Source organism: Micromys minutus (genome assembly GCF_963924665.1).
Source record: "Micromys minutus genome assembly, chromosome: 3".
NCBI lineage: Eukaryota > Metazoa > Chordata > Mammalia > Rodentia > Muridae > Micromys > Micromys minutus.
In genome coordinates this window covers 53,446,103-53,458,619 of record NC_137972.1, presented here as the reverse complement: position 1 = coordinate 53,458,619, position 12,517 = coordinate 53,446,103, and the positions used below count along the sequence as shown (strand labels likewise).

General features: G+C 50.7%; 1 protein-coding gene across 2 annotated transcripts in view; it reads left to right on the top strand.

Annotated features, from left to right (window-relative positions):
- FGD5 (FYVE, RhoGEF and PH domain containing 5) overlaps window positions 1-12,517 on the top strand; it is a 91,737-nt gene that overhangs the window by 756 nt on the left and 78,464 nt on the right. For both annotated transcript variants that reach the window (XM_080914785.1, XM_080914786.1), the window contains exon 2: window positions 7,061-9,707. In XM_080914785.1, coding sequence (XP_080770911.1) covers window positions 7,061-9,707 — 2,647 coding nt within the window. The remainder of the gene's footprint in view (window positions 1-7,060; window positions 9,708-12,517) is intronic.

Below are 12,517 nucleotides of genomic sequence, written 5' to 3'. Positions count from 1 at the left end.
GCTGCTGTGCTCAGGAAAGTTCTCAAAGATGAGTGCCCTAGGTAGTAATCCTGAGACCTACCAACTCCACACAGTTGTGCCCTGTTTTCTTTTACTGCTATCACTGAGCAGAAAAGGAACCCCTTTCTCACCAAGCACCCTGTCCAATGCCACACTTCCCAACACACATCCCCAAAGAAACAGGAAGCCACCATTTTGGCTGTCTTGGAACCATATCCTGCTGCTGAAGCTGCTGCTGCTGCTGCTGCTGCTGCTGCTGGTGGTGGTGGTGGTGGTGGTGTGTGTGTGTGTGTGTGTGTGGCTGGGGGAGTTGGGCTTTTTCTTTTTAAGAGTGCTTTACTGAAAAGTCATTGTCTTGGGAGCAAGGTGCGGCTGGAAGCACTGGGCTGGTCTTACAACAGACTGAGGAAGGACGAGGACAGCCACCTCCCTGTGTCTAGGCATTGGTGTTGCCGAGGGTGCGGACACCTGGTAATTAATGTGGGTCACAGATTTGGGGGGCAAAAGGAGGAGAATCGCCATATAGGAGTGGAGAAGACTGGAGCAGGGTCCCAGGGGCTGGTTATCACGCTGTCTGGGGAAGGTTGTAGTCTGGACAGAGATAGGCTGGCTTTCCCTACTCTCCTAACAAAACAGCTTGGTAACAATGGAGAGAGCCAGTCCAGCTTCCCCACATTTTCCTACATGAGGCTGGAGCAGGCCCTCTTTTCCTAAGAGTCTGGAGGGTGGAGGAAACAGAACAAATTTAGACGTAGATCGGCCCCAGGAAGCCTTTGCAGCAGGCACTTTACATCTAGCTGTCTTGTAATGGTGGGTATAGACAGGATTTTCTTTGCAATTGGATGGCCTTCTGTGGTGGAAGCTATGCTCTCTGTCTCCTGAGCTCAGACTCCAGTACTCCCTGGGGCTGGATCTCAGAGCCACCATATGCTTATGTGACTTAAACAGGTTTCTTAACTGCTGTCCCTCAGTTTATCTATCTGACAAATAAAGCTCTCTCTCTCTGACTTGTCACTATTAACTACCAATACATTGAGCAGAACAGGGTCCATCGTAAACGAGCACTGAACACTAACCTGTATTTCCCAAGAACTTCTATAACTAGTGACCACTACCATGCATTCTTTCTGTCAGTCTAGTTAGCGTCAACAGCAACCTGATGACAGGAATCTGAGCTAGACTGTTCAGGGGCCAAGACAGGATCGAAACGCAGGCCATCCAGTTTGAGAGCCATTTTGTTTTTGTACCCAGGCCCAACTTGGTGCATGGGGGATGTTTGCCTCTTGACATTGTTGAGTGTTTTGTGTCTGTTAATTTCCTTGAACTCTCAGTCGTTCCATGAAAAGGTGGCTAGTTCCTTCGTTTCCCAGAAAGGAGGCTGTGGCTTCCAGAGGCAGAGGGATGACTGTGTCAGGCGACACACTGCTGTACGTGGCAGGGCTGGTTCCAGGTCCCAGGCCTCTCCCCACTCTGTCTCCCACTGTCTTCCTGGGAAGTGCCCTGCTGTGGATCACTGGACAAGCTTAGCAGCAGCCTAATTAGAAACCAGCAGGCTTGGCTTAGACTTTTCAGCAGGCACCTAGGAATGGATGTTAAATTAAGATGCATTGCAAGGTGAAATTGGAAGATAATTGTTCTTGCAACATATGGTCATAAGTGTGGCTCCGGGGGGAGTGGGAACGGCAGGGGAAACAGACTTGGGGATAGCTATCAAAGTGTCCAATGATACTGCAAGGAGCCCCCTGAGCTGGAAGAGCTGGGGAGATTAACTTTTTGGTCCAGCCCTTCTCTCTACAGGTGGAGAAACTGAGGCATGGGAAGGTGAAAGACTCTGCCCAGGAGACACCTCTAATTAGTAGCTTAGCCAGGAGTGGAGGCTAAGGCTCCCGGGCTCGCTGTCCAGGGCTCCCTCCCAGGCGCCATCTAACCTGATCTTGCGTGGCTGGGAGGGAGCAGCAAGCATGAATGTGTGAGTGACAGATATTTAATTAAAATCGAGAGAGAAAATAGCAGCTAGTACCAGCAGCCGTCTGGGAGTGATTTGTATCATCAGGCGCTATTGAAAATATTCTTTCTTTCTCTGCCCATCTACTAGTTAGCATTTTGACTAAAGGGACACTCTGCCTTTGCACAATCCTCAGATGTGGCAAAGCACCAGGCGTCATGGGCTTCGGTAACTAGGATTGGGCATATTACCTGCAGGGAGAGAGGAGGATGCCCGGCAGCCAGAGGGTGCCCCAACCAGGTCCATGTTTGGGTCCACAGCCAGGAAGTTAGGCTCAGTCCAGAGGAACAACCCAGCGTTGGCTTCACCTTTACCGTTCAGGTCCCAAAGTTCAGCCACTGAGATGCACCCAAACCTGGAGGCTCGTTGTTGATGTGTCTGGGCTCTGCACACACCACCACCTATGCCGACTTCTCTTGGCTCTGTTTTCTCTTAGATCTCCAGTCCCTTAGCTTGTCCATCAAGATAGCAAGTCCCATTGTGAAATCAGGAGCTTCCTTGCCAGGGTGGCAGGCGGGAGCAAGTCAGGCTGTACCCCGTGCACCCCTGTGCATTCCTTTTACCCTTCTTAGGCTCCTTTGCTGGCTAGGGCTGCTAGGATTCCTTCTTGGGTCCCACTTCTCCCTGTCCATGATTTACATCACATCCCACTATCTCCAGCTGTGACAGGCCTGCCCCTGGAGCCCAGAGCCCTGCTGGAAGTCTCCACTAGGTGTATGATGAGTAACTCACTTGGGCTTGTGCACACTGAAATCCTGGGTCTTCTTTCCCAGCCCTGGCCATCTTGGCTATTGTTAATAAATTGGCCTGATGTTACCCTTCTGGGTTCTCAGGTTTAAACTTCTTTTTATTATTGTTTCATTATCTGGGAACTTCTCTTTCTTCCACATCCACGTCTGTCCCATGCACACATCATCCCTCCAAGTTCTATCTCATCTTTGGAATCTGACTCCTTGTTGTCCCAGATTAGTCCAAGCTCCATCACTGTGGCTGGTCTGGAATAGTGTGAGAACTTTCCTTATGTCCTTCACCACACCCACCCATTTCACAGTGTTTGTTCTGTCTGTCTGTCTGCACATGTCCTCCTGTTTAAGCCCTACTGCCACTGTGCTCCTTAAGGCCGTAAGAAAAAGCTCAGGTATCTGAGCCTCATCTCCTTCCCTGCTCCTTCTCCCCGTTCTTCCCTCCCAAAAGTGCTGGCTTCCCTCCTGTCTTTTGGACACATGAGTCCCAGCTTCTCCCTTCTTTTCTATGTCTCTCATGTCTCTCCGTGAGACCAGAGGGGTTTGTTGGTGTGTCTACAGGCTCTAGACTAGGGCCCCACACAGGCTCGAAGTACAGTATATGTCACCCATGGATCTGGAAGAGAGAGGCTTATGTGGGAACTGAGTCACACTCTAATAGGATTCAGACATTGCTTTTGACACATGCCTCTCCTGAGAAGCTGCCGCTAGTTTCTCTGCTGCCTCAGTGTCTCTGGACTTTACCCTGCTCACCAACAGCAGGGTTCCTGGGGTTCTACTGAGATATGTTCTATGAGGAAAAAGAAAGGCAGTGGGCCTGCTCTGCACCCACCGCGTGACCTCACACCAGCCAACTGCCAGTGTGGAGCAAGGCAAAGTGTTTTCGATGGCAGACCAGCATCTCTTGATCTCAGGGGACATGTGGAAGCCTGTGACTTAAGCATTGGATGCAGGAGAGACACTGCATGCTTGTCAGTCCTTGGACTCCTGTGCAGAAGGCATTTTCTTGCAGGATCACGCCTCAGACCCTGCCATAACCTTTTTCAAGGAACAGGTACCTACGGATCAATAGCTTGATTGGATGAAGGATGTGTTAGGAGTGGGGGCAACGCAGCCGGGTGACAGTCATTTTTCACAGCCTGTCTGTCCCTCGGTCACGTCTCATAGTGCCCATGTGAAATGCCACCTGTTAAGGATGAGAAATGAGAGTCTCTACCCTTAAAGAATAAGTCATACCAACATCTGACACCTGCTGGCAACTGCTACCAAGTGGTACCAGATAGGACTGCACTCGTGTTAGAAGGATGGGGGAGGGGTGGGGAGGATGCCCTGATCTGCAGCAATAGGTACTCCTGTGTGAGCAGTTCCTTCCATGCAAATGCCAGACAGAAGGCATGCCTCTCTTCTGTGTATATCTTCTATCTTCACAGAACCCCTAAGGAAAGCTTTACATTGCCCCCATTTTGCAGATGGTAAAACTGAGACTCAGGTCTACAGCTCCTATCTGGCCAGTCAGGGTTTGAACCCAGCTCAGCTGTTTCCTACAATGACCAGTGGCCGGAGCTTATCTTATTAAACTCCAAGTGTGTGTGTGTGTGTGTGTGTGTGTGTGTGTGTGTGTGTGTGTGTGTGTTCACTAAGTTGATGAATGTTTTTCTAAACCAAGAATTGTCTGAGTTTAATAATTCTGGTAGTTCTGACACCTGAGCAGGCTTGAGGCTTGATGTCGATGAACTAGGGTAGAGTTGCACTTTGGTGAGGCCTTTGATAGTGGTGTCTTTTTGCTCTCTCTCTTGCCTTTAGCCTCTTCCTGCACGCTGTCATAACAGCCTGCACTGCTGAGCAGACTGTTAGAGCCCATTAGATACTCATGAGCATCACAGAGTCTGTGCTGTCTCGAACATGCAGCCTTGCCCTCTGCACGATAGTGCTCAGGTGTTGAAGGATCGTGACACTGTCTTTGGCTTCACGCACTGGCACTGAGGCATGGGACAGGGCCACAGAGAGATCCACATCAGTACTGAGCCCCAGGCATGTGGCTATGAGGGGAGATACTCTATTCTGTTTCCAAGTCTTCTTGTGAAAAAAATGTCAACCAGCTCATTCAAAATGACTGTAGGTGCTCCTTAATCTACAATGGAGTCACATTCCCATAAAGTCAGAAATACCCTGTCAAAAGTGCATGTCGTGCATCTAACCTCCCAACCACGCTAACTCAACTGTGCTAAGAACCTCTGACTTTGCCTGTAGCTGGGCTGAATCATCTACAAAACCTTCTACCTCTGCCTCTCAAGTTCTGGAATTACAGGCTTGGACACTATGTTCTGTGGTATCTGAATACTGAGTCCAGCAGAGTCTATTGTGGGGTTTGTTGTTGTTGCTGTTGCTGTTTATTTGTCTTTGAGGTGGGGTTTCACTGTGTAACCTTGTGGATCAGGAATTCTCTATACAGACCAGGCTGGGTTTGAACTAGCAGAGATGTGTCTACCTTTGAGCACTGGGGTTAAAGTGTGTGCCACCATGTCCCGGCTGAGTAAACTAGATTGTTAAAACGACTTTTACCTATTTCTATTTTACTTTTTCTTAAAGATGAGATTTCTCTGAGTTATCCAAGCCCAACGACCTTTGGGCTCAAATGATCCTCCTGCCTTAGGTTCTTGAGCAGGTGAAGATTTTAGGACGAATCTCACATGAGACTCGGGAGACTGAAGAACATGAGTTTGAGGCCAGCCTAGGCTACATAGTAAGACTTTGTAAATGCCATAAGTGATGGGTGTGGCCGTTGATTGGAGCTCCTGGGAGTAACGGCTAAGACTTAGAAGTGGGCTCAGTGCTGAGAAGAGGCTTGTGTGAGAGAACCCTCTGTTCCATCTTCTCCTGAGTCAGGGCCAGGCTGGCATCTGGAGCTGCCACCACACACAGATCTCAGCAAGGACAGATTAAAGAGGAGGCCTGTCTGAGGGAAGTAGGGACCCAAGCTTCGGTTCTGAAGCAAAGGTGTCAGTATGGTGTTACATCTGAAAGTTCACACTGCTGACATATGGAGAGAGGTATGGGGACCACGCAGGTAGACCTGGAAGTAGCCCTGCTGGCTGCTCAAGGGAGACGTGGGACTTGGAACTTGGAGACTGTGCCATCCGTTCTGTTGTTTTAACATGTCCTACGCTTTTCTCCAAAACTTCTCAGGGGTTCACCTCTCCCAGAGGCCTCCCAGTCACCGTGGTCCTTCCTGGCTAACTCTAATGTGTACATTCTCTGCTCAGCCCTTTTGCCCATCAGTCTATGTGCCTCAGCATCCACACGGGTCACAGTCTTTTGTAGTTACCCATGTTGGTACATGCCATTTCCTTTCTTATATAATATTTGGGGTGCTTGCTGGATACTCCAGAAATATGCAGACTTCCTCAGTCAAGTTCGTAACAGAGTTGTTTGTCCTTGGTGTGCCATTTGTGAAGAGAAGTGATGGCTATTCACCCATAGCATCCCATATGCAGTGAGCACTCACTCATTCTCTCTCTCTCTCTTTCCCTCCCTCCCTCCCCCCTCTCTCTTTCTCCCCCTCTCCCTCTCTCACTCTCTCTCCCCCTCCCTCCCTCCCTCCTTCCCTCTCTCGCTCCCTCCCTCTCCCTCCCTCCCTCTTTCAGTTATTCTAACTTCCCAAAGAATTCTCCTCTGGGCCCTGTGAAAGCGTCTTCTCAGTGGTGCTGGTCTGGCTGATCTCGTTAGGGTGCTGGTGGTACCAGTTCTGTGAGGACGCTGGGTACCTGACATCAAGCTTTTTCTCCTGGAGGCAGGACACACAGAGATCATTCAATCAGTTTCTGGTGAATGAATGAAAAGATTTTGATACATTGTTCAAGGTACACAGAATTTTGTTCAGCTGCTCCTTGTTAGCTGGACTGTGGAGGAAGCTCTGTTCCACCTTTCACAGAATGAGCTGTTAATATCAGGTCAAGGACTTTCTGTGTTTCAGATAGGATTTCATGTAGCCCAGGCTGGCCTTGAACGTGAGGTGCTGAGGATGAACATTTGATCCCCCAGCTTCTACCTCTCCGGACCTTGGATCCTAGACTTATGGGGGCTGGGAATCAAATTTAGGGCTTCCTATGTGCTAGGCAAGTATTCTATCAATAAGGCTACATTCCTCTACCTGCTAAAGGATTTTGAGGATGTGGGAAAGGGAATGAAGGTCTGATACAAGTCACAGAGTGGGGAATCTCCTTCATCCTTCCTTCACCAGACTGTGTGAAAAGATTTTAAGCATAAGTTAATTGTATTTCTTCTCCATTTCTCTTTTTTTTTTCCCCTGCAGATTCACCAAAACCACCAGTTGCTCCCAAGCCAAAGGTTACCACCAATCCTTCCATACCATCAGCCAAGTTTCCTGCCTCACAGAGGCCTGACAGTTTCCCCAGCCCCAACTCCATGTCTAGGGGCCCGAAACCCCCCATTGCCCCTAAGCCTAGGTTGACTGGCTCCGGTGAGTATGGAGCTGGTGTGTACCTGAACAACAGCCTCAGCAAATGCAGCAATGGGAGGCTGCTCTGTGAGGACCGGAGCCTGTACGATGGACACCACTCCACCCTGAACTGCTTGGAGCTGGAGACTGATGAACAGTACATCATGGTCCCCAGGGCTCCACAGAGAGAAGACGCTCCCGTGGATAGGGCTGCTGAGGAGCAGGGGTGTGAGGGGGAAGTCCAGGAGCACGGTACAGAACTAACAGGAACTGAGGGGGACATGGCAGCTCCAGATGAAGAGGTACCAAGCAGAGACAGTGAGGAAGGCCTGGGTCACACTCTGGAAGATGAAGAAGACTGTGGTCATGATCCAGAGACAGATGAGACCCCAACAGCCCCAGATGAAGGCGCACCAAGCGAAGACAGTGAGGGAGGTGAGGAGGACTGTAATCAGGGCGCAGGTATGGAGGAGCATCTCATGAATGAGGAGGAGGGAGAAAGGGAGGAGGGGAAGGAGCACATGCACAACTGTGATGACGGAGCACCTTGGGATGGACAGGAGCCCTTCCTCAATGAGGTCATTCTCACACACGTCTGCTCTCAGTCCCCTGAAGTCCCCTGTTGGGAGCCAGGCCCTCCTGAGACTCCTGGAGAGGTAGATGAGAATAGTGAAGACATCTGTAACTACACGGAGCCTGGGAAAGCCAGTCAGGATACTGGTCAGGACACAGAGGATGCCAGCATGGAATCCCCTGAGAGTGAGGTGTCCCCAGATGTCCAGGAGCAAGAGGCAGCAACAGAGAGTCCTGAGGTCTTTGAGGAGGACTCTGCAAATGCTGCAGAAGGTGAGGATCAGATAGACCAGGAGGAACCACCTAATGGTGACGAAGAAGCCAACAACAGAGAAACTGCAGCAGCCACCATGCAGGTGGGAGAGGATCTTGGCGAGGATGGAGACCGTGCACAAGACGATCCTGCTGAGGAGAACTGCCAGATCATCCCCTTTGAGAGTGACAGTGTGGAGGAAGATTTCTCACCCACGCTCACAGAGAATCCCTATGAGCTTTTCCCAACAGAGAGCACCTCCTTCTGCAACAACAGCGATTCCCTTGATGAGTCAGCCAAGAGGCAAGAACCAGTGCGCAAGATCTGTTTGGAGGAGATTCCTGGTATTGGCCCTTCACTTAACCAGCATGATTCGCTGCAAGATGGATCTGGAGAGGACACCCCTGTCCCTGGTGTGGTGGTTGTACCAGAGGATCCCATGGATGATGCACTCAGCAGTCCCTACGTGATGGGAGCACAGTTAGACACCCAGGCTGCATCAGGCACTCTGAGTGGGCACAGTACAGGGGAGGAAGGGGACTCTGAGGCAGGGCAGGTCCCAGTGGATAGGAAAAATATTGCCTCAAGGGCCCGACCTCACTCTGGGAAGGTGGCTGGTCATGTTCCAGAAACTGTTCTAGAAGAAACAGGACCAGAAGCCTGTTCATCAGTCGTGGGCCTCAGAGATACCAGCGATGAGGTGAGAAGAATAGGTTTATTGCCCGAGGGAAAGCCTCCTGAGCCTGTCCGGGCCTTGCCGGCCAAGCCCAGAGCATTCACTCTCTACCCAAGGTCGTTCTCTGTAGAAGGCCGGGAGAGTCCCTTGTCCATGTTCCGGGAGCCAGAGGGTGCCGGGCTGGACAGCCACCGTGTGAGGAGGAAGGAGGACAACCTCTCTCTGCCGGGCGCCATTGGCTCTTCTGGTAGCTTCTCACAGCGTAGCCACCTGCCTTCCAGCGGCACCTCCACACCGTCTTCCGTGGTTGACATCCCACCCCCTTTCGACTTGGCCTGCATCACAAAGAAACCCATCACTAAAAGCTCACCCTCACTCCTGATAGATGGAGACACCCTGGAAAAAGCTTCCAAGAAGAAGAAATCCTCCTTCAAACGCTTCCTGGAGCTGACATTCAGGAAGAAGACAGACAGCAAGGTGCATGTGGACGTGAACCTGCCGTCCTCCAGGTCCTCCTCCGAGTCCAGCTACCACGGTCCAGCCAGGGTCCTGGAACTTGACCGCAGAAGCCTCAGCAACTCACCCCAGCTCAAGTGTCGCACTGGAAAGCTACGGGCCTCTGACTCCCCAGCCTCCCTCATCTTCTACAGAGACAGCAAGAGAAAAGGCGTCCCCTTCAGCAGGACAGTGTCCAGAGTGGAGTCCTTCGAAGACCGCTCCCGGCCGCCATTCCTGCCCCTGCCCCTCACTAAGCCACGGTCCATCTCATTCCCCAATGCTGACACTTCGGACTATGAGAACATTCCAGCCATGAACTCGGATTATGAGAACATCCAGATCCCACCTCGCAGGCCGGCGAGGACTGGTACTTTCACAAAGCTGTTTGAGGAACAGAGTAGAGCCCTGTCCACCGCAAACGAAAATGATGGCTACGTGGACATGAGTAGCTTCAATGCCTTCGAGAGCAAGCAGCAGAGCTCAGAGCAGGAAGCTGAGAGGTACGTGATTGCTGGGTCCTTTCTCAGAGTGTGGGCCTGTGTGAGGTGACTAGGGCGTGGGGTGGAGTGGACATGCTTGACCGGCTTTGTTCTAGCTGTGTGACTTGAGGTGAGTGGCTCGACCTCCCTGAATCACTGTCACTTTACCTGGAAAGTGGGGCTCATGTTTGGAAAGACTGGAGTACATGGTTTGTGAGAGACTACAATATAAAAATACTGATTATTAAGGGGACAGTTCTCATGAATGTCTAAGGGAGATTGCTTACACACACACACACACACACACACACACAAAGCAACTAAGCGAGGTTTTGGAATTTGTCCAAACTAAATACCTTTCACCATCAGGAAAATACCCTAGTTGATTGATACCTTCTTATTATGTACACATAGAACTAGAAAAGACAATTTATTTAAACTGTCCAAAGAGCTCACAGTGCCTCAAGCTGAATTTCTGAATAGAAGTCTTGGAGAGTTGTATCTAAGTTGATTTTTAAAAAAAACTGGATCACTTTGAGAATGGGAATGGGACGCTGCGGATATTGAACAATAGTGGGGTTTTTCCACTGCCCTCTCTCTGGCTGAGCGCCCCCACTTAGCTTACCTGGACTGGCTGTTCTTTATGCACCACAGATAGACACAGAAGCCTGTCGGCTTGTACCTCACTGGGGCCTCTGATCTGAGTCACCGACCATCCCCCAAAGTTTCAGTTTAATAGAGGAGCCCCAGGGTTCCTTCTTGTGTGGGGGACTAAACCATCTTGCCTGCTTGGTGACAGCTGCCAGGAATGCCTGGGGACCTGCAAGGGACCTAGAAAGAGATGGTAGAAGTCCCTGGCCTGGAGAAGACTGGTCCAGTGTGCCAGCCTCATTCTCTGGAGGATCCCATGTGGTTCCCATCTGGGTTCCGTCTTCTCCCTACACCCTGGACAAGTGTGGACAGACAGAATGACATCCATTCTTGAATGACACAGATTTACGAGCCTGAAATCAGACACCAGCCTTGGAGAGGGGCTTCGTTTAACTTGGAGAGTGAGAAGGCTAGACTGGAGCTGACTGGTTTATTTCGTTAATAATTATCACATTGGTCCCAGTTAGATCCAGCCCTGTTTCAACCTCTTAGCGCTGGTTAAAAACAAGACCAGGTCTGAAACGCAAAATCTTCATGTGTAACCTATGGTCCCCGAGCCCGCTAGTTCTTGATGTCCCCTAGTGACTGGGAACTCAGCATTTCCCAGCATCCCTTCCCCCGGTTCCCAGAGGGCTGAATAACAGGAGTTTTGGTTTGCTTTATTTTCCCAAATCCTGGTTTCTCTGTGAAGCCCTGGCTGACTGGGAACTCAGTAGGTAGATCAGATTGGCCTTGAGCTCAGCAATCTGCCTACCTCGGTCTCCTAAGTGCTGTGGTCAAAGGTGTTTGCCCTGACCTCCTGCTCTGAAGTTTTTCTGTGTGACCCCGAGGCAGTGTCTCCCATCTCTCACTTCTCCCTACCCAGTTCCTACCACCCCGGCACTCAAGGCGATAGTCAGCTGGTTTCATCTTTGGGGTAACAACCCTTTGAAGATTAAAACACACTTTTGTGGAACCACAGTTTTATTGTTGACGGGTGTTTCAGATGCCATTGTGTCCTGCTATGGAAGAGAAAACAGGGGCAGAGAGGAAAAGGGAGTTGCCTAGGGCCTCACAGGTTTGGGAGAAACCCATGCTGGGACTCAGACTTCCTGAGTCCTGACATAAGAATTTGCAGTGAGTCATGCTAAGAGCCAGGTTTGGCTGTATAGGCTGTGCGTCACAACTGTACAGGTAGGGCCTTCCCTCTTAGTGTGGCTCTGTGCCCAATGGGGTTGTGCAGTACACAGGCCCTGGGCCCTGTGCAAAGGCTAAGCCTTCTGCACTTTCCCCTCCCCAATACAAAAGGAAAGGTCCACAACAGGAAATGAAATATCCAAGAAAATGCTAATGGTACCGGGTCTTGACGGTTTACTGTGGGGACTGTGCTGGGTGCTTTCCTTGTTAGCTTACATCTGAGGCTGCAACCAGAAACTGGCCAGGGGTTCTGAACATCACATCCAGAAGCACTCTGGTGACGATGCCCATGCCATCACTGTCACCGAGCCTTGGACAGAGGCCTGAGGGATTGAAAAAGAAATACACACAGACACACACATGGGTCACTCAATTATGGGTGAATGCCACCCAGGCTTTACTCAGGACTCCTTTTATATGGGGTGAACAACAAAGCCTGGGAAGGTCAGGTGCAGTCAGTGTACAGAACGGGATGTAGCTCGGATAGATCGTTCTAGGGCGTGGTTAAGAACCACAGTGGATACAAGGAAGGAGTTCTTTAGCAAAACAAGTGGGGGAGGGGAAAATAAGGCCAGACTCCAATGGAGGGTCACAACACTCTGGTCCCTCTGATGCTGGTCCACCAGGACCCGGTGTCAGTCAGGCAGAGTTTCTTCACTTCCTGTTGGAAGACAGATAAAAACAGAGAAGAAAATCCCTGCTCCAGGCACAGCAGGCCTGGGCAGGTGAGAGGCCCAGTGTGATGTGGGGCTTCATCTGAGTGAATGTTTTGAATGAGGCAGAGGACATATGGAACAGAGGCAGCTGGGTGCCTGGAGCTGGGGAGGCACTTCCTCTGGCTCCATGCCTTGTTAAGAGTGAGGGTCTAGACCTCAGAAAGGAGGCAGGACAGAGCCTCTGGGGACACATGCTGACAGAGGTCCCAGAATGAACGTGAGCTTGGAAATAGCCGAATTTCAGCCTGCCTGCTTCACGTGTGTTGATGAGTTTGCTTCCTTCAGCCT